Source organism: Coenobita brevimanus, chromosome 99 (genome assembly GCF_032717465.1).
Source record: "Coenobita brevimanus isolate Jiangsu-jjx chromosome 99, ASM3271746v2, whole genome shotgun sequence".
Lineage (NCBI taxonomy): Eukaryota > Metazoa > Arthropoda > Malacostraca > Decapoda > Coenobitidae > Coenobita > Coenobita brevimanus.
The window spans coordinates 19,528,703-19,554,474 of NC_137052.1; the positions used below are offsets into that span (position 1 = coordinate 19,528,703).

At 41.0% G+C, this 25,772-nt stretch overlaps 1 protein-coding gene and 1 non-coding gene across 2 annotated transcripts; one reads left to right on the plus strand and one right to left on the minus strand.

Annotated features, from left to right (window-relative positions):
• Window positions 1–76: 76 nt before the first annotated feature.
• Window positions 77–25,451, minus strand: Snx17 (sorting nexin 17). The gene is made up of 12 exons (XM_080283928.1): window positions 25,392–25,451; window positions 18,182–18,374; window positions 16,762–16,943; window positions 15,035–15,122; window positions 13,303–13,387; window positions 8,262–8,424; window positions 7,075–7,199; window positions 6,773–6,854; window positions 5,224–5,278; window positions 4,943–5,166; window positions 3,408–3,506; window positions 77–265 (listed from the first exon to the last, which is right to left on the minus strand). The coding sequence occupies exons 1-12, from the start codon at window positions 25,449–25,451 to the stop codon at window positions 77–79; spliced, it is 1,545 nt and encodes a 514-aa protein (XP_080140054.1).
• On the plus strand, window positions 20,758–20,876 carry LOC145414478 (5S ribosomal RNA). Its single transcript, XR_013899897.1, has one exon. It is a non-coding gene; the product is annotated as a 5S ribosomal RNA (ribosomal RNA).
• Window positions 25,452–25,772: the final 321 nt, after the last annotated feature.

Sequence of the window (25,772 nt, forward strand, 5' to 3'; positions counted from 1 at the left end):
ACTGCATGAAGGTGTCCCTTCCCCACAGCAGATGGCCTCCTTAACCAACGAGAATACAACTCCTTGAATACAGGCCCTAAAGTGTGTCATCACCAAGGATGTTGAAGGCATCATTCTCCACCGTGGCCTGGTCCTGCCTGGGGACACGGGCAGATGTGGTGGGAGACTGGTGGTGGTGGGGCAGTAAGTGCAAATCATTGAGCCGCTCACTCAATCGACGCAGTGACAGTTCCCCAATAGGTGACTGGCTGCTGCTGCTTCCATCCTGGTCATGGGATAAGCAATATAAGTAGTCAGTCTTCGCTTAACCTTTAGAATCTAAGTGATTCTCTCTCTGCTTTCTAGTTTTGTTCTTGCTGCTGACAGATGATATTATTCAACTTTGGAATGGCCTCTTGTCCTGTCGGGGCTTGCTACGGCTTTATCTAGCCCCTGCTGTTAGAAAAATCAGTCCTAAGCTGTATAAAACTGTCAAAAGAGGGCAACAGTAAGATGAAATAGACATCCTTAGATTCACATAGCCATTACGTGACCAAGGCTGACGCATGCAAACATGTTGGAGCTTTTACAAATGATACAATGATTCTGGTTTCTGACTGAGGGTTAAAACTTCAAGAAACACGTGACTAATTTAAAAAAAAAAGTTTACAATGATTCACAAGCAACTCAAACTTAAAAGGTGTTCATATATTTACACTTCATAACAAAACAGCCTCAAGTGAAGCAATTTCAAATGAGGACTAGCTGTATAGCCACATCCATTATTTAGGTAATTTATCAGCACTCATATATAATACAGCTAGCCATCATTACCTGCAGAGGATTTGTTCTAAAATATCTTAATTTTTAAAATATAACTGCTACTGTATATTGACGGAAACTTCCAAATCAGCTTCATAGATAACTATATAAGGCAATTTCTCGTTACTTTACAAAGGTCTTAACATCACATGAGAACATCAAACAAATGACTTACACTGAAGACTTACAGTACTGTAACTACAGTGTTCATCTTGTTCTGAAGTGAACATCACAATGAAGTCTACACTCTGTATATATCCATACACAGTTTGAAATATCATCATCATCATCATCATCCAGATCTCCTTTCCCACCTTAGGGTAGGGTGAGGATTATCTTTCTATGTTAGATCTGATTTTCTACTTTCTGCAACTTAGGATATTAAAACTTGTTACATGGTTCAAAAGGATACAAAAATTACTTATAATATTCATGCTACTCCATTAAAATCAATTAATCAATCTAGGGACACCATGCTTCCTCTTAAAGGAATTTACACATACTGAGCTTGACCATGGCTGAAGCTTTCTCTGGACTGGAAGCTAAACCAAGTGCTAAAACCTGCTTATTATATCCCAAAGTTGCTGGATGTTTTGGGGGAAAAAACAAAACAAAATGACACATAATAAAAATTGTAACAATATTAGAGTTTCACTTTGAGATTTGACTCTATGTACTTGTAGCTGAATGCTGCATGACTGAGTGATGACTGTGTGGCTAGTTACCAAGCCTGTAGGTACAGTTCACTCCCACGGTAGCACTCTCCATGGTCATTGGTGTCCACCCATCTACTATATAAACTGACATTACTTATTTAAAAAATCCAAATTCAATACGAATTACTGCATCCCCATCTACTTGAAGTTCTTGGACACAGATTGAAACCACCAAACATTAGCAATAGCTATTTTTTGCTGGTCTAGTGAGAGTAATTGGCTTAAAGTAGAAATAACTGGGCTAACTTTAGAATGATGGGATAATGGTCAGTGACGAGTGCCTATATTAACCCCTAAAGACCAACGTCTGACAGTCATCAGTTTCCGGTCCTGCTAGGTACAGTCCTAATAACGACAATTGTAGACAAGCTGAATATTGTATATAGCTATCTTGAATAATTTTTTTTTTTTTTTTAATGCTAATTCCTTCAACTTGTTTCATGCCTTGCCACATAATTCATATTGATTTTAGTGATTTTTGTAAGGTTATTTGGTGAAAAGACTATTTTCCAAAATTTCCCCATTTTCATTCTCACGTGAGGGGTGACTTTTTTTACCTTTGACGGTTGATACTGCGGTAACCATTAGATATATGAGTGAATATAAATATTTTCAGGTGTATAAATTCAAGCTCTTGAAATCTATAAGACCAAAATTTACCTAGTGACAGTTGAAAAATTGGATCTGAAATGCAGCTGGGTGATGGTCAGGGTGGGAGATTGGAGGTCTTTAGGGGTTAACCCGTCACGTCCCGAGGTTTTCCGCACCTCCGACATCCCCCAGTCCCGAGGTATTTTCGAAATTTTTTTTTTTGGCTAAAACCTTCGCTTTTGGTGAGAAACATCGAAAATTCATAGAGAAATCGCTCACCTGAGGTTTCAAGTGCCCAATCCAGGTAGGAGTTCCTCCTTACCTGAGTGGGTTTTCTAACATGCTGACACCAAAGAAAACGAGTTCTATGGGAGGGTAACTCTTTTATCCACTCATAAATGGTATTTATTTATTTACTTGGTATGAATGTATATGTAGTATGACAGTATACTGGTTTTCAAGCAGTAATAAAGGCATTATAAGCTTTGTTTCACTCACTAATTAATCACCATAACTGACCTATTTTTGCCACACTACCTGATCATTATTTCTGGCTGTTTCTTCTTCTAATGCTATGTAAACATTGTCCTCCACATTGTCATCGATTGGGGAATCACTCTGGCCCTGAATAACTTTACTAGCCAGGTCACTGGTAACAGGTCCTTTGCCAAGACAATGGCGTGAGGGGGGGAGGGGGGAGGTTATGCAGTGTAAGGCATTGTCCCTGCTTGGTATCTTGTACAGGAATAGAGGAAGGTGTCCTGTGTATACATACGAAAAATCACGTACGAAAATTGAAAATTGTGCAAATTAGGGACCTTGCAATTGCACGACGTACTGGTACATTGCCGGGACTGGCAAATGCAAATCGTTGCAACGTACCCATACGTCAACGGGATGGGGCGGGTTAATGGTGGTGCTGGTAGTATATGCAACTCAAGGCTCATCTGAATGTGAACCTGCCACACTGCTGGGTGAAGCTACTCCCTTCCTGCAGTCTGCAATCCCCATGTTAGGGGACAGGGAGGGAACTGAAGGGAGTTTGCATAACCAAGCTTCAGACATCCACCCACCACAAAAATGCGCCGCTCTCCAGCACCTCATGGCAAAAGTGAAATAAGGCAACAGCAATATGAAATTCAACCCCTAATAGATAACTGAGACTTCAGGCTTATAGTCTGGTTACTACCAAACAAGTGAACTATGCTGTGAGAAGCACTCTAACCCCATGAGGTTGAGTGATCTTACCAGAACTCTGCAGTAATATTATGGAGGGGAAATGTATCATTTGAGTCTTACCATGGACAGACTCTCCCCTGTGTGGTTGAGTGTGACACGTGTGCTGCTCCCATCTCGACGCATGTACGACAGGCTTCCCTTACGAACACGCTCTCCAGGCTGGAAAAGCAAAGAGTGGGATAAATGAACTACAGTGAGGTGAGGTTTAAAGCAGAGTACATGAGATAGTTTTCCCTAGCAAGTGACATGACAACTGGTGGGATAAGTTCTTCAAGTATTAAACACCTACACAGAGATATGGCAAGTTCATGTAGTTTGTAATGAACAGCAAAATAGAGCACTATCTTCTTAATAACCTTTTTTTGCAATCAAGTCCAAAGTAAATTACAAAAAGATTACCTATTGAAGCTCCATTGCTACTTATAGAGATGATTCACCAACTTCCCGCAATTTACTGTACAGTACTAGTTGTGTGGTAAATAAATATATATATATATAGATAGATAGATAGATAGACAGATAGATAGATGTATACAGCAGACCCTTGTTCTCCACGGGGGTTAGGTTCCAGAGACCCCCCCAGCGGAAGGCAAATTCCGCGGATACTCAAGTCATCATCACAAAATGGCACATTATTTCCACATAAGCTAAGCACATCCCTGAAAAAATAAAAACATACTTTAAAATATTACAAATACATATTAACACTCACCAAAAGACAAAGTGTTCTCTTCAAACGACATTCCACTTTTCAACATATCTAAAATCTCTATTTTCTCTGCAAATGATAACATCTTATGCTCTCTCTCAGACGGACTGCTTTTATCCATTACTTGTTTCTTGGGAGCCATTTTTCACTTACACAATGAAAGTACGGTAGAGTTGTAAACCCAAGAAGGGCGACGACAACATAAGTGTGCGTTGCATGTCAACTTCAAATTAAGTTACAGTGTATAGTAAATTATTAAAATAAGTTCGATCTGTGGAAACTTAAATCCGCGGATAACAAGGGTCTACTGTATAATAGAACAAATACAACATCTAATGAGGACATATGGTACTGCATATAAACAACTGGCACGTGGCGGCAACCATCATCTGCTCACCTGATGTGGCGCTGCCTACTAATTCCTTCACCTTTATCATGTTTTTTCTGCATTTACCCTCCCTTCTTCCTATTTCTCCTATCCTTCCTGTCACTTCATTACTCATTTCCACTTCAGATGGCTCTACACTAAGGGTCAAGCCTAATGACTTACTGTAACCTAAGAAACCATTTACAAAACTGGGTGGTGGACTTATAACCAAAAGAATGGGAAGATGTGGAGCCTACTCTGGTGCCCCTGTTAAATAGGTGGTGATGCAAATGCAGCATCCATCTGGGAACCAAACCTCCACACTCTTCCCTGCACCTCGCTGTGGTGAGGTGCTGTCTACAAAGGGAACATCAATTTACTGCATGGGATGGCCCCACTAGGCCAGCTACTTACCTGCAACTGATGGGTCTGCTTTGTTGGACACATCTGAGTCACTCAACAACCGCATACCGGTACGAATACAGTTGTCATTACTTCAAGTGGAGACATGAAACTCACCGTCCTGACTTTGTGTCCACGCTTGTGAGAGAGCAGCTCTTGCACCATGCCCTGTAGACACATGGACATGAGTACTGCCTGGGAACTGGTTACAGTGATCCACCTCATCTCGTCCCGGCTCATCAGGTACTCAAAGGACAGCTCAAGGTTAATGTGTCGGGTGCCCTCTGGACTTGTCGGACTTGTGTTACTGTTGTTGCCGCTGAATTGTGCCCCACTGCTGACTCGGCTTCTCTCCTCTGCCCCACTGTTGCTGCTGTTCAGGCCTCGGTTGTCCTCACTGCTTCTACTTGTGTTACTGTTACTGTTATTTGGACAGTCACAGTCTTCCACAGGCTTTTGAAGAAAAAAAAATAGGATACATATTTGAATACACCAACACTTCACCTTAATTACACTAACATATAAAATACATGCAAGCAAAATTATACATAGAAATCTTACGATTTAATGTAGGTGAGGGATTGTGAGAGGTCATACAGTATTTAAAAACACCCATCCATCATCCAATCCTAAGTTGCCCCATGAGGAGCATAAGTGCCCGGGGCTAGGCAAGTTGGTCCAGACATTTGAGAGTGAATCTTTAAGAACTACTACATCAAAAATGTATTTTATAGGTTGAATTATTACCAAAGACCTGGAAAAAGACTGCTTACTCAAACATTAATTTTCTCCACAAAACTGCAAATTTTTTTACCTACCTATCTATAGCCAGACACCTAAATCACACTCATGCAGCCCTGTCTTCTGCCATATGGCGCCCTCCCTCCAATTAAATCCCCCTCTCTCATATATCTCTGAACTCCATCCCTATATCTCATCCTCGGTCTCCCCTTCCACCTTGCTAACATACTCATACACTCTTCTAGTCAGTCTCTCATTCTCCATCCACTCCACATGGCCATCTCAGAGTATTTTCTTAATTTCAGTCACATCTATATCAACACCACAATGCTCTTTTACTTCCTCATTTGTCTGTCGGTCTCTCCAAGTAACCCCACACGCTCCTCTCAAATACCGTAACTCATTTCCACTGATCTCATTCTTGACTTCTGTCTTTCCCACATGGTTCAAGCTTCACTTCCATACATTAAAGTGGGGATCATTATACTGTCATGCAGTGAGTTTTTTGCTTCCATACTCAATACCCTATTCCTTACCACTTCTTCCAATAAACCAGCAAGCTGTCTTCCCTGATGCACACTTTCATGTACTGTACTTCATCCTCTACACCTCCATACTTACTAATCACACTACCTACAGTAAGTACTTTAACATACTTATAGCGTATTTTTACTACCAGAAAATCAGTTATGTAATGACATAAGTATGTACTGAGCAACTGCCTCTGGAATCAAAACTTGGTATATGCTCCTTTTACGAGGCCTGTCCAAAAAGAAACCAAACTTCTTAAATAGCGCATCAACTAGTAGCATGCTTGTGACGGGAACGCTGCGTAGCAGCAACTCTAAGTCTAACACTGACGTGTGTAAGGATTAGGCATCCTCTTGTGGTATACAGTGTCTCACTAGGATTGGATCAGGATCTCTTTCGCATACAAAAGTGCAGGGAAAAAAAGGGGGGGGGGAGGTTTGGCTCCCGAATGGATGCCACAGCTGCTCCACCCACAGTGCATGGTGTCACCGCAGGCAGGCTCCCTGCCAGAACTTCTTCTTTTGTGCTAATGATGTAAACTAGGCTGATATTAATGTAAAAAAATAACATACATGGGATGGCTATGGTGTAATATACAACATGAACTGCTAAGGATGGGATGCTATGGTGCCTCTTGAGCCACCTGGAATGCTGGCCTTATTTACGAACGCTTACCTGCTGTACTGTTATTCTCCAGCATCTCATCCGCGTGACTTTGAAGTTCCCTTCCTTCACAGATCCATCTTCACATTCAATTCTACAGTGAAAGATGCCCAGTTATATGTTTATACTACCATATATGCACCATGAGATAAAAATAAATCAAAAGCATGAAAGATAACTGTATCTAACATTCTTCATCCAGACGCTGCTTAAAAGCTCTTTTTTGCTTGCTGATTTTTCACCTGAACTTATCCCAAAATATTGTTAGCATAATAAATCCTGCTACAGTACCTTATAATGGGAAAAATACTGACCTAAAGTTGAGCTCCTTGTTGCCAGCAGTGATAAGGACTGGCGTACCAGGGGTTGGGAAGTCACAAGTGCAGCGCTGGAACCTCAGGTATCCATAATACTTCAATGACCGTGCCACCTCCAGGTACTGCCAGTCATGAAATACCCAATAATATACTATCAACTTAGTCTAGTGTCTTGTTATGCTCTCCTTTACATGGACACAGGTAAATGTTTTCCACTGTTCTTACATACTTGAACCAGCTTCCATGCTAGTTGTAACACCCAAGTATGAAAATTTATCTATAGCAACATCTACAGAGCTCTCTATCAATTCTGACTGAATTACACAATCTTCCCTGCACACAGCATACTCATAACCAGTAATACCTTACAAGCTACCTATCACTGTTAAATCTGTGTTGTACTCACATTTCACAAACACCATACCAGATGGGACTATTCTCTATTTCTCTCTGGCATACAGCACAAGACCCTTTTATTCCTCTACAATGACATGCCTCTCTCCACTCTTACTAACCATACCCTTTGCCCCTCTCACATTCAGCTGCAAACTCTCTAACTGCCAGGCTGCATCCTATCCTTGTACTTCCTTACTTTTTCAACAACTCTCTCACTGCTATCAGCAATCAGTATCACATCATCTGCATACAGTAATTCCTTTGGCAACTTAGACTTGAAATACCACACCAATTCTTCAAGCATCATGATGAACAAAATGGGGTTCATAACAGACCCCTGATACATACCCATCTTTGCCATACACACCTCACTCTCACTCTGCGACTGCCAACTCTTCCAAGCCTACCTTTCTTACTGCCCACAGTATGATCTGTCTGGCCACTTTACCAAATGTCTTCATATATAAAAACTACTAAGTAGAATTTTCTCTTATTCTCTGAAGTGATTTAATAAGTTTTAGAAACCAATATAATTTTAGCCACAATAAGCCACAAGTTAGAGAGATGGTGTTACAAGACAGGCAAAACACTCTTATATTCCAGACTGTTGTACTTGGCAAGGGAAGCGGTGGTAAACGTCAGGTTGCATTAAAAGACGACACTGATGGTAACTGAACGGCTATTGAAAGCGATCCCTAAAAACTTTTATAATTAACATATACACAAACCCTTAATCGTCACTCATCAATGAGTGGGCATTTACAGTATGAATGGGAATGACCACCAACCTCTTTCTTTGCTCCTTTAGCCTGCAATGCAGCCAGCTGTCTCTGAATCTCATGATTGGTGAGGATCCAGCCCCGTTCCACATCATGGACTGTCTGAGCATACAGTAGATTCAGGCCAACTTGGTTGCTCATCACAATATGGTCTATACTTGGGTCCCAGTAGCTGCACAACAGGTAAACACAATTGACATATTATAATCTTTATCACTCAAATAAAACATGCATTAGGCATCTAATCAGCTATTACTATTGTAATACTACACATCCAATCAGCTATGGACAAACAGGTGGCTATATAAATAGCCTGATAAAAAGAGAGATGAATTTGTTCCAAAACTGTGCCAGTAACCTGTTCTATCTAGTGATTTCTTATGTACATAAAGAATAGGGCAAAGACAAATCTAAACTGAGTTCTGACTGGTAATCCATCCATCTATCATCCAATCCTATGTCGCCCCATGAGGAGTGTAGGAGCCCAGGGCTGGGTAAGTTGGTCCTGACAGTTAATATGAGAGTGACCAGCCTCACTCATCCTTGAGTGGCAATACATGAGCAGTAAACCCCAACCACCCCTTAGATATAAATCTACACAGGCTTAATCTGACTGGAGCACTTTAATTACCCACTAAACCACCAGGCGCCATAATTTGGTTATATGATTACCACCCCACATTGTAAACAGCTTCCTTGAGTACAGAAAACCATTTGGCTTGTCACCCGAAGGCAGAAGGAAAAGGAAAGAAAGAAGGAAAGAAAGACAGAAGAGGAAATGTAAAGTCACCCGTAGGCAGAAGAAAGAGGAAAGAATAAGGGAAAGAAAGACAGAAGAGGAAGGAAAGAGAAAAGGGCAGACACCAAAAGCAGCACTACATCGAGTGAGTGGATGGTGAGCGCCCCCACCTACCACTAGATCATAATAATAATAATAATAATAATGAGATGATAATGATCGTTATACACCCTGATTAATGACTAACAAGCAGATACAAATACTACATCCCTACCTAACTGTTGCTGAACATTAAACAAGTCACTGAAGTAAATGCATACCTGAAAGTCAGGCCAGAGAATTTTCAGTCTGCTAAACACTCTTTGTCTCCTTCAGTTCAAAGGATTCTTCTGAACTAAACAAATAAATCTAATAATCTATCTATCTATCTATAGCCCGACGCCCTAATCCCGCAAAGGGTGGCCGCAGACAAAACGCCTCCAAGTCACTCTGTCACCCACCATTTGACTCCCCTCCCCCCAACTCACCCCCCCCTCCCTCATATACCTCTCAACTCCATCCCTCCACCTCATCCTCGGTCTACCCCTCCCTCTCCCTCCCTCCACCTCATCCTCAGTCTACCCCTCCCTCTCCCTCCCTCCACCTCACCTACATACACCCTCTTAGTCAGTCTTTCATTCTCCATTCTCTCCACATGTCCAAACCACCTCAGTGTATTTCTCCTAATCTTTTCAACCACATCCACATCTACGCCACAACGTTCCTTCACTTCTTCATTCGTCAACCTGTCCCTCCACGTCACTCCACATGCTCCTCTCAAGTAACTCATTTCCACTGCTCTCACTCTTGACTTGTTCCCCTCTTGCAATGTCCACGCCTCGCTTCCATACGTCAGGGTAGGGATCACAATACCATCATGCAGTGACTTCTTAACTTCCATACTCACCTCCCTATTTCTCATCACTGCTTTCAGTGTACCAACAACCTTTCTTCCCTGCTGTACCCTTTCACGTACTTCATCCCCCAAAGTTCCATCCTTACTCATGACACTACCCAAGTACTTGAATGCACTCACATTCTCCATATCCTCACCATCCAACCTCACTGCACACTCTGTGACTTCATTCCTCTCAAACACCATAACTTTACTTTTGTTTACATTAACTTTCAGCTTCCTCCTCCTACACACTGTCCCAGATTCATTCACCAAACCTTGCAACTCCCATTCATCTTCACTCAACAATACTGTATCATCAGCAAACAGCAACACCGGAAGCTTCCAAATCTCACCCTCATTCATTAGGGCCACCCCCACATCCACTGCCCTACCTTGTACTTCCTTTACAACCCCATCCATATATATATTAAACAGCCATGGAGACATTACACACCCCTGTTTCAGTCCCACATTGAGATCAAAGAACTCACTCAGCTCACCATCCACTCGCACCGTAGCCCTAGCTCCCTCATACATACTCTTCACAGCACTCAACAATTTCCCCTCCACTCCATATATTCTTAATACCTTCCACATACCTTGCCTATCTATTCTGTCATAAGCTTTCTCCAAGTCCATGAAGGCAGCATACACTTTCCTTCCCTTCTCTAGATACTTCTCCACTAAACATCTTAGAACAAATATCTGATCTACACACCCTTTTCCATTCCTAAAGCCCCCTTGTTCTTCTCCGACTAGCTCCTCTGTCATATGCCTAACCCTATCAATGAGTATTCTACCATATATTTTACCAGTCACACTAAGAAGGCAAATACCCCTATGGTTACCACATACTTCTCTCTCCCCTTTTTCTTTGTACAGAGGAACAATTATACCTGATTTCCAGTCCTCTGGAACCCTTCCCTCTTCCCAAGCCAATCTACACAACTTCCATATCCACTCCACAACAATCTCACCCCCATACCTAAGCATTTCACCACACACTCCATCAATTCCTGGGGCCTTTCCCAGCTTAATCTTCTTCATCGCTTCCACTACTTTCGACTTACTGATCTCTTCCTCCCTCCTCTCATCTCTTCTTCTCCCAGCCATTCCCCAACCACTTATACTCACACTGCTCTCACTCTCTACATTCAACAAATCCTCAAAGTGCTCCTTCCATCTCCTCAATTTCTCTCTCTTCTCCACCAACAATCTATTATTCCTATCTTTCACTCCCCTACTATTTCCCCTTTCACACTGCCTTACTTTCTTTACCTCCTTCCCAAACAATTTCTTACTCTCCCTCCATTTCACACTCAGATTCCTCCCAAACTCTTCATCCACTTTCTTCTTACTCTCCTTCACCAGTCTCTTAACCTCCCTTCTCCTGCTCACATATACCTCTCTCTTCTCTCTCTCATCTTCTCCCCTACCTCTACTCGCCAACCATTCACCATATGCCTTCTTCTTTTGTTCCACAGCTCGTTTCACCTCATCATTCCACCATGCTGTCCCTTGCACACCCTTGCATCTCCTCCTCACTCCACAAACCGCCTCACACGCTGCGCTTATCTCTTCCGTGAATATCTTACATACGTCTTCCACCCCTTCCATCTGCTCTAGCTCATACCTTCCCAATCTTTCTTCCACTATGCTCTTATACTCTGTCCTTTTCTCACTATCTTGCAATTTCTCCACTCTTCTCACAGGAGCTGCTTCCTCCTGTCTTCCCCTTCGCCTCCTCAACCGCTTTCTTTGCAGCTCTACTTTGGCCATCACTAAGTGATGGTCCGAGACTCCATTCCCCCACCCTCTCCACACCCTTGCATCCAACACTTGTCTTCTCATTCGCTCATCCACACACACGTAGTCTATCATTGCCTTTCGTTCAACAAGTTCACCATCCATCCTCCTCATTACTCTCCATGTATACCGGTGGATCATCTTATGACGAAAGTAGGTGTTGGCTATTGCCAACCCCTTACCAGCACAGATGTCCACCAAAGCACTACCATTCCCATCTACTTCAGCTGGCACACCCCACTGACCAACCACTCCATCCACTCGTACATTCCCAACTTTGCCATTCATATCTCCAATCAACAGCACTCTCTCGCTCCTCTCAAACTTGTCCATACATGCTTCTACTTTCGCCCAAAACTCATCTTTCACTCTTGCCACTCGATCCTCTGTTGGAGCATACACACATACAATCGCCCATGCTTGTATACCTACTTTCATCCTCACCCATACAATCCTTGCACCCACTGTTCCATACTCCCTTATATTATCCTTCCACTTCTTGCTTATCATCAGACATACTCCCTCTCTTGCCCTCACATTCTCACTGACTCCCGCACATATACCTACACCGTATTCCCATTCTCTCATCCTTTCACCTTTCCATTTAGTTTCAGTCAATCCACATATATCCACTTTTGCATCCTCAAGCACCTGAACAATCTCTCTCTCTTTCACTTCATCATTCACTCCTCTCACATTCCACGTTCCTAGCCTCAGAATGTCCTTTGTCCGTTCCTTAGTCGTCAACGTATGGTCCGTCCGGGTCCGAGGCGCTTTATTTGCTTTTTTAGTTAGTTCTTTTTACAGGGTGGGGCACTAACCCACCACCAACCCTTTTAGTCGCCTCGTACGACAAGCAGGGATACTGGGGGAGTATTCTTGAAACCCCCCTACCCCCAGGGGTATCTAATAATAAAAGTGATAAATACATCTAGCTATAGGAATGATAATTTTCCACAACAGCTGCAGGTATAAGCAATTTGAAAAGTAACAGAGAAATATATGAATATTCTGGAATGGAAGAAAGGGTGACAGGAGTGAGATACAGCACTACTGAATAGATAAAAAGGAATACATTAAGATGGTTTGGGAATATTCGATGTATCAGAATGTCTTTGAGGGTTAGATGGAAATTAATGTTGGAAGAGGCAGACCTTATGTGGTATGGGAAAATTGAGTGGAGCAATATATTGGCATGTGAGAGAAGGAAGAGGAAGAGGAGTGTTTGACAGAGTGACACAAGTATGTGAGGACAGTAGCCTAAACATGGATCTGTCGTGGCCACCGTGTTAGGAGATTCCCAGGAAAGAGCAAGATTTTAATGATGCTGATTGAGAGGAGGGGGGGGTGGAGGAAGCAATATATTAAATTGATAACTTGACACCTATCTGACAGGGCTGATCAGTGTCATGCACATGCCACCAATCACCTACATAAATAAGGTATGGTCAGTATTGTGCATATGTACAATTACTATGGTACACAAAAATTATTTACTAATTACAGTATGTAACTGAATGACCTGAGACACAGGGATAAACTACTAATAACCATAATACTTTACTTACTTTTTTCTCAGCATTATCCTGTGCTTTCCTTTCACAAATCTTTGAGAAATATATGGGCTTTCAAAGTCTTGTAGCCGCTTGACAACTGAAAGGAGAGAGAATTATAACGTTGGAGCAATACTGTTTATGAACTGTGTATGACTGTAAACTGAAAAATACCTGTTTGGCGGTCAGAGGTTGGTGCTGTACTGTACACTAAAATTAGCTGGAACAAAATACTAAAAAGGAAGTACTAAGTTCTCAAATCCTCATCCAATACAGACCCTCACTAATGTCCCCACCAAACACAAACTACCACATACCACCATTACCATCATCATCCCAACATCTATTCCCACTCAAAGATGGGGTGAGGTAGGGTTCAAAGAGCAAGAAAACACTGGACTGAGGAATGACTATTAAAGGCCTACCCAATTAAATGGGCCACTGAAGCCACTGGAATCCCGACTCCACCAGCACTGCATTTTATCTATCATCTAAGAGTCAATTCAATGGCTTTTACACCATTGGGAAAAATCTGGGGTGCCAAACCCTTGTCATTCATTCGTACTGTATATCAATTATAAAGGCTGCAACAAGTCTGCATGCACCAGCCTTGGTCACCTCAGGGTGGCTCTGCACACTGCTCAGTCTCTGGCAGCCTCCCTATTCAGTTCAATAGCCCTGAGGTCACACTCTATGATCATGTACCAGGTCTTTTTGGGCCTGCTTCTTGCAACTCTACCCTCAATGTTTACACTTTTAACTTTCTGTGCCCAACTGTCATCCTCCATCCTCTCAACATGTCCAAACCATCTCAATCTACCCGTCCTCATCACAACACCAATACAATCAGGAAAAAAATTCTTCCAAGCACTTCAGTCCACTGTCAGGTCCCTTGCCTCATCGACCCCCATACCTTGCCTTCTAATTCACTCATTTATCGTACCTATCCACCTTCTTCTTGACCTACCATGGCTACCCCCAATTTCAAACAACAATTTCACATCATCACCATCATCATCTAATCCTGTGTTGCCCCAAAAGAAATGTAGAAGCACAGGGCTAGGCAAGTTGGTCCTGACATTTAAGATGGCAGTGACCAGCCTCACTCATCCCTTAGTGGCATTACATGAGCAATAACCCCAACCACCCCATGGACAGAAACCTGCACAGGCTCAATCCGATTGGAGTGCCTTAATTACCCACTGAACCATCAGGTGCCATAATTTGGTTATATGGTTACCACCCAGCATAGTAAATGGTTTCCTGGTATTCAGGAAACCATTTGGCTTGTCACTCAATACAAAGCCACCCATAGGCAGAAGAAGAGAAAAGAATGAAGGAAAGAAAGACAGAAGAGAGAGTGTAAAGTCACCCACAGGAAGAAGGAAGAGGAAAGAATGAAGGAAGTAAAGACAGAAGAGGAAGGATGGAAGGAAGGAATAGAGGAAGGGCAGTCACCCGAGGGTAGCACTACACTGAGTAAGTGGATGGTGAGCGCCCCTACCTACCACAAACCCATTTCACAAACCTATTAAACGCACTCATATACACCCATTTCACAACCCTATTCACACTATCAGACACATAATAAAAGTACTACATTCATGACTGTCACCAACATGGATGATTGGTGGCACAATTATTCACTCTTGGAAACATAGGTAATTCTCAATTAGACCTTTCACTGCATTAACCAAACTGAGAAACTGACACTATACAAATAAACAAGTATCACTGGGATACTTACCAACCAAGTCATTTTCTTCTTTCTTAACAAGGAATAATGCAAAGTAGTACACCAGCTCATTTGGAAGGTGAATGTGGCTGCACACTTTCTGAAATAGGGAAGTGGAAAATAAAGATTTTCAGTACTGAATGCCCTATAATTTAAGGACAATACATCCTTCATATTACTATCCATGTAATTAGTTTTCCAGGTCATAACTTTCTTCTGAACACCTTTAATAAGATGATTTATGTCTAACAGGAATAACTGTGAACCCCTTCAATCAAATAACGTATGCTTTAATGTATTTCCTTTCACTTATTTACAGCACTCTGCTATCTCAGGATGATTTTAGTCAGCTTACGAGAAATTTTTTTTACTACAAGGGTTTGATACAGCCTCCATTCAACTCCTTCACTACCAGTGTCTTTTCTAGGCTAAATAATAATGTATGATACAGCAGTAACATGAATTGAGCTAGAGAGGGACATGTCACATGGTGAAACTGATATGATAAGGAGGCAAGTCCACTGTCCAGTTATGCATACATACTAAAACTCCCTCTCTGTCCCCCAAAAGGAGGATGGTGAACTGCAAGTGAATGGCAAGTTAAGCCTGCAGACCATAGAGTTTACATCCAGGTAGGCATTGGGACACAACATGACTGAAGGTGTTAAAACAAAACTTCCAATCACAAATGTGCAGTGCGTCCTTGAGTGCAACGTCCGGGGGGGTGGTTAGGTTTACAATGGAGAAGTTCAGAGGTAGGACGGGACTAAAGTGTATTGGTGTTGTGATGGAAAGAGATAGACTGAGACGGTTTGGGCATGCGGAGGGGATGGGGATGATAAATCAGTGCAGTAAGTGAGAAGTGTTAATTTTAGGAGTAGGGTTGCGAGTGGCAGACCGAAAAAGACCTCGGACAAGGTCACTGAGTGCAACCTTAGGGATAAGGGACTGAAAAGGGATGCTGCCATTAGGTGACCAAGGACGACACATGCAAGCATGCTGGAGCCATTAAAGAGGAAACAAAATGAAATGAGACAAAACAAATAAAAAATCAGACACTGGATCTGACTGGATTACCTTGCAGACATCACCCAATCCTAATTTCATCAAACAGGCTATACAAACAGACCTTATTATAAGTATGTCTTTTGAACATCATTTTTTCATCCCTGTTTGTTTGTTTGTTTATTTTTGTTCACTAGTTTGTCTGTCTGTTGGCAACATTACTCAAAAACAAAAAGAGAGATTTGGACCAAATTTGGTGGGTATATAGCCGATGTCCCAGGGAACAATCAATTAACTTTTAGGACCAATCTGGATCGTACTACAGATTCTGAATCTGGAAAACATTTTCTTGTGAAACCCTAATCAGTGGTGAGAAAACCTAACCCATTATGAAGAGTGGTTTGGAATTATGCTGCCCTTGTCGGAGAGATATGCTCTACTGAGTGCACCTCTAATTTTCTACTAAGTTCTCAAAAAAAAAAAAAAAAAAAAAGTGCTCTACTGAGTGCACCTCTAATTTTCTACTAAGTTCTCAAAAAAAAAAAAAAAAAAAAAAAAAAAAAAAACTGCCTACTTCCTTTGATATCTATGATGTTGGCCTGCCAGTTGTTGCTATTTACAGCAGCAGATGTATGTAAAATACTGTTCTGATATACTGTTAATGTTTAGCATTCAAGATGGAAAGATGGCAATTACAGGCCAAGTTACACCAAAAAGAGTACAATTATTCTTACCTCAAGAAGGTCATCTGTTTGTAAAGTGGCAGGAACATTAAGAGTAACCTTCTTGCCACTCATAAGATAAATATCAATTGGCACCTCATCCTGCCAGCCTCCCACTCGCTGCGTCTCATTTTGCGCTGATACAAGGAAGCCATTGAAGACATCATTGCTGAGCACTCTAGGATCTTGACTTACTGTAATGATATATAATACATTAAATAAAGTCAGTCCTCACATATATGATCTGGCCATGTGGTGACAATGGAAAGTGAGTGATGACGAGAGTGTATGAGTCAGGTGGAGGTGGAGACCAAGGATGAGATGGATACATGAAATAGAGGTACATGAGTGAGGGTGATGTGACCTGGATAGAGGGGAGAGTGAGGGCAGAGGAGAGTGAGACATAGAGGCAATACATTTATGGTAAACCCTTCTGGGAATAATATAGTTCCCGCTATAGGTAGATAGACAGACATATAATTGTTGATTAAAGTCTTGGATGTGTATGTAGACAAAATGCTACTTTAACCCCTTCAGTTCAGGAATGTTTTTTTTTTTTTCTTGTTACCTCTATGCAATTTTATTTACCTTATGAGAGACAGTCTGAGCTTTGAGAGTTAGATATAGTCTACATTAATTTCTTCAGTATCATGGCTCCCCCTTAATATGGATAAAACCATCTGGAAATAGCAAGAATACATATATACATACATGCATCAAAATGATGCCAAGCTTTCTCTTTTGGAATCAATACACTGAGGTTGGCCATGATACAGCTGATGTTTTCTGTGAAATGGAAGCTAATCCAAGTGCCAAAACCAGCCAATTACTTCCCAGCAGTTGCTGGTAGATGGTACAAAAAACATACGGCTATCTCTATTCCAGTATAAGTTTTGTAAAACTGTGAAAGTCTCAACTTGAATTTTGAATATTTACTTGTGGATGAATTTTCTTTTTCATAGTAATCACTGTGTGGCTAGTTACCATGCTTGTAGCCACACTTCACTCTTATAGTAGTACCTCACAATGTCAATAGAAGCCATCCATCCATAGCAAGATTAAACAGCAAAATATGTCACTGGATTGAAGGGGCTGAGTAAAACAACATTGAAAGACATATTTCTAGTGCAGAATCAAAAGATTAAAAGAACAATTACATAAACACTCTTTTTGAACCTCAGAGTAACTTTACCATGAGTCTGGAAAAATTTATCTGAAGAAAGAAGTTAATCATATCTAATTATAAAACCTTCAAGTCAACCAGCTATAAACGAGAAATAACTACCTACTGGGTACAGTACCTGTTTTTCGACTTACGGTAGTAAAGACTGACATCTATGTGATCAAGCTCCAATTACTGTACCATACTTCAATTGCCACACATTAATAGCCAGACAAAAAATGAAGCTGAAAATCTGAATAATGTACTCACACTGAAGAATATATTTTTCTAAGCTAATTCTACGTTCTTCTGTCTGTACAGGGGACAAGGCCAGAAGTTTCTTTGGTGGGAATGGAGGTAGGGTGGACCCTCCTAAGTCCTTCTTCAGTTGCTCGTGTAGGCTGTGCAGTTGTCGATAACGAACTGTGCAGTGGAACACTCCATTGATGTGGATGTTGTAAGCCTGAAAAACAGACAGACTGGCTGCATGCAAGCCATAAACTGTACCGTACTATACATTGACGGTAGTCTTTAATTCTGCATAAAATAAGATAAAAGAGTGAACTGGTTTCTCAAAGTTCACCAACTCTGAAACATGGGCTGCACATTTTTCAATAGTTACAGCTAATATACATACATACAAATACAATATAACAACCAGTGTCACATAACAACCATTAAAAGGATACCTGATAGAGTGTATATGCCACATAGCCTACTTCTTATTCCCACAGTTCTTCATGTGGCTAGTGACATTTTCGAGGTGCATATCCATAAGGCATAGCTTATCATTCCCCTCTTTCTCATAACTCATCTCCAAAATCACAGTTCTTTCTCACACACTGACTGAAATATGGGCTTCCACACAGAAGACAGCCAAGAATGACAAAGGACCTAGTCACAAGGAATTACAGCCAGGCTGCTGACCCACTGATGCTACTAATATTTTGGTACAGGTACTAAAATATTAGTAGGAGGGTAGTCAAATGGTGGGTGACAGAGTGACTTGGAGGTGTTTTGTCTGCGGCCACGTTTTGCGGGCTATAGACAGAAAAATAAATTAACTTTGCCGGCATTGTCACACAGCCAATGGGACACATATTAGTACCTGTAGTACTTTTGGGGGACAAGAGCAAACTCAGACTTGGTTGTATTTGGTATTCTGTCACCCCAACCTAGATGTGAGCCTGATCTAACTTCCTACCAACTCCAAACACAGCTGTTGTACCATACCACAACAATCTGAATATATGTAGGCTACACTAGATACTTCTGCCTATCCCTACAAATGGTGAGGGAGAAAGATGCATTCACACAGCAACACTCATATTCAAATGCCCTTTAACTCCCTCCTTTAAATGTCCTTTAACTTCTCCTAGAGGAGAAGGATGGACTGCAGATGGGAAACTTCATACAGAATTCACTTTCAGATGAGCGTGGCCCTGGAGCCCCAGTAACAACAATCCCAACTATGCTATCCTTTAAGTGGCCAGCATTTGTGTTTAAAAATGACTATCACCAAGGGATGGCACAAGTTTCTGCACCCTGTGGTAAGTACTCTCACAACAATAGTCTCGTCCCTAAAGTCTACAAAGGTGTTTAAACTTTTCACAACCCAGCTATGCAAAGGAAGATGTCATTCTGCATTCCTTGATATATAATAGATCAATAAGCAATACAGAACTAATGTTGGCCCTCATTTCAATAGATAATACTGTACTGCAATAAAAAGAACAGGATATATCAGGCCTGGATTTGGTATTTAACATATTTGTCTGGTAGGTTGCCGAAAGTGCTCCCTATACCAGACCTTGGTTCAGTATATACAGTAACAAAAGCTGTCTGGTAGGGTCAAAGGGTCTGTTATATATGAAGACCATTACAAATGGTTCCGTTAAAGCGAGGGTGTACTGTACACAGGTATACTGGTACCCTGATATACAATACCCCTAGATGTAATACCCCAGCTTAGCGGTGGGGGTTGAAATACCACCACACCCCTCCTGACGATGGCCAAACCCCGGTTTAACGATGGGTTTCATTTTTTTTTTTTTTTACCAATTTTGATGACATTTTAGACTTAAATTTTGTTTCAGGTTGATTTATAAACTCTTTTTAGACTTACATTAATGTGTTTTTGTCACAGGTGGGGTGAACATTGTCATTTTGGGGTACAGTTTACTAAGTTTGATTTTTTCCAGACTTATATTTAAAGATTTTCATATTTTATTGTTGGGTTTAAGAGAGTTATAAACTGCTTTTAGGCTAAGTTTAGCTTGTTTTAAAGCTATTTCGGGGTTTAGGTGAGCTAGAGACATGTTTTTGGACTCATTAGGGTGGTTTAGGACTTTGCTTCGGGGGAAACCCAAGGCTGAAAAATGCATCCCTATACTATACATGTCAAATCTACCCCAATATACGATACCCCACCTAGCGATGGGTTTTTACTTAACCAACTGCATTGTAAAACTGGGGTATACCTGTACATACTATATACAAAAGCTGAACAATATACATATTTGTGTTCACCATTAAAAAATCCATAATACAGTACAGTATTACATACATATGTCCATGAATGTGACAAACTTCAATAATCAACAAAGTCTGTGTTTGGAGAAAAACATGGGGAATATTTCCAGGCCAGAATAATGGATCTGAAAACATTAAAACTTTCACTCTTATAGATAATTAAACAGACATCTAAAAATTTCAAATACGTGGAAAATTACATGGTATATCCAAAGTTTCTACTGGAATGAAGTGTTGACAAGACTGATTGTCATTTTTTGTATAGCATAAAAGCATTTACAGTAGGGTTTGATTTTTTCTTCTTTTTAATGTTCATAAACGGCGATACCACGTTGAGTACACCGCTTCCCGTTCGATCAGCGAAGTTAAGCAACGTTGGGTCTGGTTAGTACTTGGATGGGTGACCGCCTGGGAACACCAGATGCTGTTGGCATCCCTACGTTAAGTGGGGTTGGTGGAGGATTAGTGCCCCTCCCTGTAAAACAATTAACTCTAAGCCCTTGGCCACCCCGTCTGGGATACATGGCGTCTGGCAATGAATGAATGAATGAAAAATTGGGGGTTAGATTACCGTGTTTCACAGTGTACAGTATAAGTTTGATTTTATGGAGTTTTGTCTTATTCTAACTGCAGAGCATTATTCTACTTAAGTAATTTTTGTATGGATGTTTCCTGTCTGATGTACAAAAATATTTGCAATATGATCATACCTCCCTTTGCCATCGCATGGTCATGTGACTACTATTGAATGCATCATTACTACTGAAAGCTCTTAATGCCCAATTCTGTTTTGGTGCATTTTTTTACCTAATGCACATTTCAGCCAGCACAGTGAGAGGTACAGAAGGTTATAATCACTGGAGAGGTCTGGGAAGTAAAGCCCCCAAGATTCAGCATGCCTCCATTTTAGTTTCCACCACTATTCATGGCTTTTATGTGCAAATCTGAGTTTATCTGACGTACAAATGCATCCAGTTGGCGGGGTCCAGCAGAAAACCTAATGTCGTTGGTGGTTTCGCAGCTTGCTTAAATACCACTAAGTAGGTATCTTATGAATGGGAATACAGAGAGCAGAGCAGCTGAAAACATGATTGGTCTGGGGGGTTTGCAGAGAAGGAATGCAATGCCAGTAAAAGTGACAATAGCACAGGCAAAGAAGGCTGTGAAGTCACTGAAAAATGGGAAAGCAGCTTGGGCTGATGAGGTGTATGCAGAGATGATTAAGTCTAGTGGACAGAGCGGAATGAAGTGCTTGTTGGAGATATGTATTAAGGCATGGATGAGTGAAACTGTGCCAGCAGAGTGGAAAATGGCTGTGATTGTACCACTGTACAAAAATAAAGGTGAGTGAAGTAAGTGCAAGAATTATCATGGCATAGGTTTACTAAGTGTTGATGGGAAGGTATTTGGAAGAATTATTACACAGAAAGTAAGAGAGATATCAGAAGTCCTACTGAGTGATAAACAGGGTGGCTTTAGGAGTGGCAAAGGATGTGAGGATCAAATACTTGCAGTGAGACAGATAGTGGAGAAGGCTTGTGAGAAGGACTATAAGGTGTTTATGGCATTTGTGGATCTGGAAAAAGCATACAACAATGTAGACAGGGATGGACTGTGGATGGTTCTGCGAATGTACAGTGTAGATGGTAAGCTGCTAGATGCCGTCAAGAGTTTTTATGATGGTAGTGAGGCATGTGTAGAGGTAAATGGGCATCTAAATGAATGCTTCACGATCAATGTGGGCGTACGACAAGGTTGTGTGATGTTCCCATGGTTGTTCAATATACTGTATTGTGATACCAACTCTAAAATATGGAAGTGAAACTTGGACCTTGTTGGAGGGATGCAAGTCAAGAGTGAGAGCAGTGGAAATGAGTGATTTTAGAGAAGCATGTGGAGTCACATGGAGAAAGAGACTGCCAAATGGGGAAGTGAAGAAGCATTGTGGTGTAGAGGTGGATGTGACAGAAAGCATTAGGAGAAATACACTGAGGTGGTTTGGCCATATGGAGAGGATGGAGAGCGAGAAACTGGCGAGATGAGCGAATGTGAGTGAGCTGGAGGCCAAGGATGAGATGGAGAGATGGAGTGGAGAGGTATATAAGAGAAGGGGGTGTGAGATGGAGGCATGGCGTGAAATGGCAGGGGACAAGGTGACATAGAGGTGATTTGTTTGTGGCCACCCCTTATGGGATTAAGGCGTCTGACAATACCACACTGATTGATAGACAGAGAGATTTTTATAAAAGTTAGGTAAGTTAACAGCTAATAATAATTAGGTGAGTTAATAACTATCTATCTATCTACCTGTTGTCAGACACCTCATTTCCATAAGTGGTGTCCACAGACAAATCGCCTCCATGTCGCCCTGTCCAATGCCACTTCACTGCCTTGCTCCCAACTCACACCCCCCTCTCTTATGTAGGCTACCTCTCCACTCCATTCCTCCATCTCATCCTTGACCCCCCCCTCCCTCTCCCCCACTCCACCTCACTTTCATACACTCTCCTTGTTAGTCTCTTGCTGTCCATCCTCCCCACATGGCCAAACCATCTCAATGTGTTTTTCCTAATGCTTTCCATTACATCCACATCTGCACCACAGCACTACTTCACTTCTTCATTTGTCAGTTTGTCACTCCATATACCGGTAACTCCAAATGCTCCTCTCAAATAACTCATTTCCACTGCTAATAATAACAATATACAATATAGCTACAAATAATATTTGAGTATAACATGCATCTCCTTGCTCCACACAGATAAATACTATACAGCTATGGTGGATAACGGAAGCATGCCATCATCAAACCACGTTCCTTTCCTGACAGAGGAAAAAACTCCGTGTTTAGAGCAGCGCCACTGAGCAGATCCCCCACAAATGCTTACGTTCATCAAATGCTTACGGAGGCACAGCTTAGATTTTGGATCTTTTCTGTTTATACATTACTTAACCCGCGCCATCCCCGCGACGTGAATTAACGCGGCAACATTGCAAGGTCCCTAATTTGCACAATTTTCAATTTTCGCGAGTGATTTTTGGCACGTATACACGGGACACCTTCTTCTATTCATCTACAAGATGCCAAGCAGGAGCAATGCCTTACACTGCATAACCTCTCCCTCCCCCCTGCACGCCATTGTCTCAGCAATTCACCTGTTACCAGTGACCTGGTCAATAAAGACATTCAGGGCCAGAGTGATTCCCCAATCGATGACAATGTGGAGGACAAAGTTTACATAGCATTAGAGGAAGAAACAGTCAGAAATGATGATCAGGTAATGTGGGAAAAAAAAGGTCATGAATGGTGATGAATTAGTGAGTGAAACAATGCTTATAATCCCTATAATACTGTTTGAAAACCAATATACTCTTGTACTACATATAATTCGTACCAAGTAAATAAATAAATACTGTTTATAAGTGGATAAAACAGTTACCCTCCCATAGAACTCATTTTCTTTGGTGCCAGCCTGTTAGAAAACCCAGTCAGGTACGGAAGTACTCGTACCTAAATCGAGTATTTTAAACCTCAGGTGAGCGATTTCTCCATGAATTTTCGATGTTTCTCACCAAAAGCGGATGTTTGAGCCAAAATAAAAAAAAAAGGTCCAAAAACATCGGGATGGGGCGGGTTAAATATTATGGTAATTCTATACCAAATGGCACGGCAATTCCACCTATACTGTATTATAGCAGACTCATGATCTCAAATTAAGTAATTTTGGTACACAGGCAACACAGATCGTTAACTGTTCCATTGTGTCTGCAAGAAGTGATTGGAAAAGGACAAAATATACCTATTTTGGGGTACTGAAGGAAGAGGCTAGGTCACCTGCAGTAGTGTTTACTGACGATCTCACCAACTGGCCATGTTGTTTACCGTCGCTCTGACTGGACATGTCAGTGTATCCAGTGTCAAAGCAATGGGAAACTTAATGATTTAATCAAACGTAACCTAACCAAACCAAACCTCACTTGCATTTGACTGCCAGCTTTCAAATTTAAGATGCCCATTAGGAACGTTAAATATGGCTGGCTACTGGCCGACGTCGATGGAATATTTATGCATTCTAAATCTTCATTTATAGTTTTCAGGGGTAAGTTTATAAAAACCCCCAGTAGCTGTGGAAATCCAGGAATAACAACAAGTAACCTGTGAAAGACTCATTTCAAAAGAAAATATGGAAAGACCGTACCCATTTGGTAAAGAATTAATAGTATTATATATTATTAACTAACCTACTTATTATAATAAACTAACACTGCCTAACTTTTTAAAAAAATAATTTCTCCCAAAAAATAAGTTCAAATTTGGAATCACCTTAAAAAACTGTATTAGTTATGAAATTTACATAAAAATGGGAGAATGTGCACCAAACACAAAAGATCCAGTAGATTAACAGCCTTGCCTACAAAAAGAAATCCACAAATCCATAAAAACTATTGGTTTGACATGTCTTCAATTTAAAGGCTATCATGAACTTAATGTACAAATAACTAGTTTTGTATTGCATCTCTTAGTCTATATGACATACATAACAATCTCTTATACAGCTCAATTAAAAAAAAAAAAAAAAAAAAAGTGGGTAATGAAGCCAACTCATCAGTTAAACCTAATAGAATGATTTTTTGGCCTACTAAACTCTACTAGAATGGTGAATACTGCAAACCTAGTTCAGACCTTCTTGCACTAATACCATACTACCCTAGTCTACATGGAAGGTGAGTCATATCACAAGCACACCCTTTGGACATCACCACAGTCAAGTTACTCTGAATTGGCATCTTACCAGAGATGAATGACCAAATGAAATACAACCTACTAGGCTGGTTTTCTAAAAGGTACTTAAATGATAGCTATATACATGTTAAAACAACTACAAATAATGTCATTCAAAATTTCGAAGTTTATAGTTGACAGTCTCCAGATTTTGCCACTACTTACTATGTAGGTGCCTCCGTTATCTTCTTTACACTCTTGAGTATCTGGTATGGAAAAGTGCATATTTGATCTCCCTGCCTTTTCGCATCTGAAAATATGTGGGGACGAAATTTCGGAAGGCAAGAGTTTCTCTTTGAGCAATCCTTCTCTCTCCTAGGCGAGTACCTGCAACTGAAACCATCCTATTCAAGGAATAAAAATTGTCGGAACTTTTGCTGCGCAAAACTATAGTCTCTTTTTTAATAACTGCAATTTGATTATGTACGTGCTTCTTCATAAAATACCCGGGTCATATCGTGCCTCATTTTAGTGATAAATAATTAAAACATAAGAATCCTAGGTTTAAGATAATTGACTTTCCAACTTTGTTGACATGCGGCTGCC

What these genes read in the sequence shown, in the direction of transcription:
- Snx17 (XM_080283928.1), bottom strand. Translation starts at nt 25,451, where the DNA reads ATGCACTTTTCCATACCAGATACTCAAGAGTGTAAAGAAGATAACGGA. An exon ending in AGAAAAATATATTCTTCAGT is followed by an intron (nt 16,944 to 18,181) that starts GTGAGTACATTA and finishes ATATCATTACAG; the next exon opens with TAAGTCAAGATCCTAGAGTG. An exon ending in GGAGAATAACAGTACAGCAG is followed by an intron (nt 5,279 to 6,772) that starts GTAAGCGTTCGT and finishes TTTCTTCAAAAG; the next exon opens with CCTGTGGAAGACTGTGACTG.